Source organism: Branchiostoma belcheri, unplaced genomic scaffold (assembly GCF_001625305.1).
Source record: "Branchiostoma belcheri isolate BF01 breed outbred unplaced genomic scaffold, Haploidv18h27 scaffold29, whole genome shotgun sequence".
Taxonomy (NCBI): Eukaryota; Metazoa; Chordata; class Leptocardii; order Amphioxiformes; family Branchiostomatidae; genus Branchiostoma; species Branchiostoma belcheri.
The window spans coordinates 2,611,252-2,615,264 of record NW_017803898.1 but is presented as its reverse complement, the minus strand read 5'-3'; the positions used below and the strand labels follow the sequence as shown (position 1 = coordinate 2,615,264).

The following is a 4,013-nucleotide window of genomic DNA, read 5'->3' as shown; positions in this document are numbered from 1 at the left end:
GAAATGCAAAATTTGAGTACTAAAACTGTTTATTACTTTGTTTGGCCTGTATACACAGAGCCAATGGCATTTTTTTACGGCAAACCTTGGAGATAAAAAAATAACACACATAATCAGTAGGTTACTAGTTTGGGAATACCATTGTTACATCATAACATATTTGAACAGAATTTCATAATGTTATGTTATTCATAATTTACCTCAGGTAATAGAATTCCTGGGTATGTTCAATCCAACTAGTGATTTTTGAATACACTTTACCAGACAAATTTGCAAGGGTAAACTAAAACGTTGCAAGTAAGTGGTACTACCTTTGGTAATTGGTACTGGCTGTGTACAGAGACCCTCAATACCCAGTTGACTAATTTAGTTAGAAATCGCCTGCTACAGACTGACTGAGTGGACCGTAGAGGTTGAGACAAGAGGTATGGTAAGTGTATTTTCGGGGATGTTGGTGGTTACAGTATTTTGCATCAATATTGTTGGCTGACACCAGCCTTTTCTAGAGTCTCCATTCTGGCACTACAACGTTCATTGTATAGTTTGTTCTTTTATTTCATCTCGTCATCATCAAATGTTGCATCCCGTTTTTTTTTTTAAATGGTGCATAACGTTGTTGCTACAGACTAATAAAAAACTGCGTGAAGAAGTGACTTCGTTTAGAGTAAAAAGCAGTGTTTTGTAACCAGGCACAGGCAGACAACAGGTCGACTTTTACACGATTCATGGCCACAGTTTAACGATTATAAGTTAGAACCCATCGACCACTATCACATACATGGAAAAGAGCCCACGGTAAAAACATAACTTAAGACGAGGAGTTTTGCTTTGAGCAACAACAACATCCAATATGGCGTCGTAGGTATCGAGAAATCACCGCAAACGATGATGGGACCGCCTGTTGCCTGAATACAAGACACTGTGTCAATGTTATCCCGGCATTATTACAATTGTTCATCTTTCAGCTAATAATACACTAACTCTACAGTCTTCCAATAATAGCCTGTAAAGTCTCGGTCACAACCCGCCGTACGTGCATCTGCTTGCTGTCCACGTGCAAAAACGTCGGCAAACGTAGGGGATCCGTGCGTGGTGAGTATCGCCTCCGTACGGAATCCTACGGATTTGGGAGCACGCAGACACGCCGTAGAACTTTAAGTGCATGTACACTCTTACACCTTGCGCAACCGTGCGAGTGACGTGCGTCGACGCCACTCCTTCCCTGGGTTTTCAGGAAAACGTAGCAGACGTGGCCTCCCAATAAAACGTACGGACAGAAAGCACGCACGGCGGGTTGTGACCGAGGCTTTGGTATGCCCACTACGTTCTCTTTAAAAAAACTCTGCATCTTCTACTCAAACACTACACTCATTATGAGTCGTCATCATCTGATTCGTCAGTCTGTTCTTCTTGAGATTGCTTCATCTTTTCTTTCCTCGCTTTGGCACTTTCCCTAATCGCCGTAAAAGTATCGACGAGTATAGTCAAGGGAAAGGAGAGTATGACCACGCATATAATCGACCACGCTCCCGTAAGAACCTTTCCGATGAACCCTATAGGGGTTGTGTCCCCGTATCCAACAGTAGTCATGGTAATTATAGTAAACCAGAAGACCGCAGGGATGCTGCTGAACTTTTCCGGATTGTGGGTCTTTTCCATGTAATACATCATAGTGGTAAATACTAGACAGATCATGCTGAGGGCGAAGCAGAGCGAGCTCAAATTGGCTGCGCTGATTTTAAGAGTTTTCGCCAGCATGATCATTCCTGGACTCGACCGGCAGAGCTTGAACACCCTGAAGACGCGGAACACTCTTAGAGTGTCGAATACGGCTTGCACGTTGCTTTCCTCGCTTATACACAGCCCTACGTAGAAGGGGAAAATGGAGACCAAGTCTACCACGCTCATAAAGCTCCTGGCGTAAAGCGACCTGTTGGGTGATGCGTATAGTCTGATGATGTACTCAGCAGTGAATAGTACCACACAGGCGCTTTCTATACAGAAGAAGACGTGTCTGCAATTTCTCGCCCTGGCTATTATAAACGGGTCTCCGATTTTCGCGACCTCCTCGCAAGCTAAAGTCTCCAATACAGTGGCTGTCACAGACAAGGATATGAAGAAGCACGTGATGTAGAAAAAAACCTGTGCAGACGTGTTCGCCTTGGGACTTTCTACCATCTGCCACAGTTTCTCCCTGAGCGTGTCTGGAACGAAGACCACCTTCGGTCGGTGGGCAATATCCCATTGAATCTTCCTATCTATGTAATCCTCGAAGCAACAATGGCTCATATGTTCGTCCGGGTCGATCTCGAAGAACTCAATCTCCTCCAAGTACGTGTGGAAGTGGATATCGTCCGACTTGGGGAAGTGCAACACCCCGTTGGTGTAGAACCTCAGGATGTACTTAAACATCTCCGGAGTCGTCGACAAGTCGTACTCGTTCGTGTCCTGATTGTAGAATTTCTCCCGATCGTCGAACCTCCCGAGTAAGGTATCAGGATGAGCGTCCAAAGCGCCACGCCAGACCTCGAACTTGTGCCCGCTGACGTTAAACACCAGCCGCTCGTCCCCTGCGACTTTTCTCTGCTCAGTAGTCGGGCAGAACGGCCTCCGTATAGGAGAATATCTGCCTACGATGGAGGGGAGTCGACTGACTCGCCTCCCTTGGTGCGGTATGAATGCAGCCATCATAATGTACATGTATAGCTATCCGGTCGCGATTAGAACCCTGCACACGGAACAGTCCACCATCAGAGCGCCGCCTTCGCACTTGCAGAAAGATTGCCTCATTTAGTCGGACTTCTCGACGCGCTGACCTTTCGCGGCGATCCGTGAAAGTGCGTCGTCATCAATCTTAACATCCCCTGCACGTTGTTGCCACCTCCCCTCCCGCGATATATCTCATTGAGTGGCGTCTTTTACTGAAGCAACAGCCTTCCAACATCAACACCATCTATCTCCAAGCGGTTTTTCCTTCGTCAATTCGTATCCATCAGTTATATTATTCTGTTATTCGTATCGCGAAGACTTGGAGTTCTTCCAGGTAGTTAATAGAAGCTGATATTGCTGCGACACAACGAGTGGCGTCTTTTACTGAAGCAACAGCTTTCCAACATCAACACCATCTATCTCCAAGCGGTATCCTTTCGTTATATTATTCCGTTATTCGTATCGCGAAGACTTGGAGTTTTTTCCAGGTTTTTCCTTTGTTAATTCGTATCACACGAAGACTTGGAGTTTCTCCAGGTAGTTAATTGAAGCTGATATTGCTCCTACCCGTCGAGTATCGTTGTCTTTTGCACAAGCAACAGCCTTCCAAGATCAACACCATCTATCTCCAAGAGGTTTCCTTTTCCTTAATTCGTATCGCGGAAACTTGGAGTTCTTCCAGGTGGTTAATAGAAGCTGATATTGCTGCGACACGTTGTGGGAATCCGTTTAAGCAGTCCCTCGCGGGCCTGTGCGGTTTCACGCGGACATTTTCCCTCAGCCAGACGCCGCAGTGTTGGTTTTAACTCACCAAGTCACGTAGGAAGATCACCCTTTCTCTCCTCTTAATGACCTCCCGATTTACTCCGCTGAAGGGTCTAGGACAAGGCCGCATAAATCTGAGTAAGGTGGAGCAGTAAACACGAGTTAAGGACACATTTACTACAGCTTATTGAGCGATGGTAATGTTGAACATACTTGCAGGATGGTTTCGATGTAACGTGATGGTTGACAGCATCTGAATACGAATGTTATTGTCCGTTTTTATACATGATGAGCAGCAATCTCTCGGTGATATTTTGCCAAACGACGCCTTTAATACCTTCCAGAGTCTCCTGAAATTTTACGTGTTGGTACGCTGCAGAATTAGACCACTCCTCTCTCGCATAAAACGGTCTTAAAGCGACGCACCGTGTTTTTCAAACAGCGTTGTTTTCAAACACCAATCCTTCCCGTTTAATGTCACAGCTGTAGGTCCACTTATTCCGTGTCTTAACGAGAACCCCGAGCTCTAACTAAGCCCG

At 45.7% G+C, this 4,013-nt stretch overlaps 1 protein-coding gene across 1 annotated transcript; it reads right to left on the bottom strand.

Annotated features, from left to right (window-relative positions):
- Nucleotides 1-1,258: 1,258 nt before the first annotated feature.
- LOC109473029 (potassium voltage-gated channel protein Shal-like) lies at nt 1,259-3,196 on the bottom strand. Its single transcript, XM_019772922.1, has one exon. It carries the CDS (start codon nt 2,698-2,700, stop codon nt 1,372-1,374), a length of 1,329 nt encoding a protein of 442 aa, XP_019628481.1. The 5' UTR covers nt 2,701-3,196; the 3' UTR covers nt 1,259-1,371.
- Between the last annotated feature and the right edge of the window lie 817 nt (nt 3,197-4,013).

Bases quoted from the DNA above. Each gene is read 5' to 3' on its own strand.
- LOC109473029 (XM_019772922.1), bottom strand. From the start codon at position 2,700: ATGTACATTATGATGGCTGCATTCATACCGCACCAAGGGAGGCGAGTC.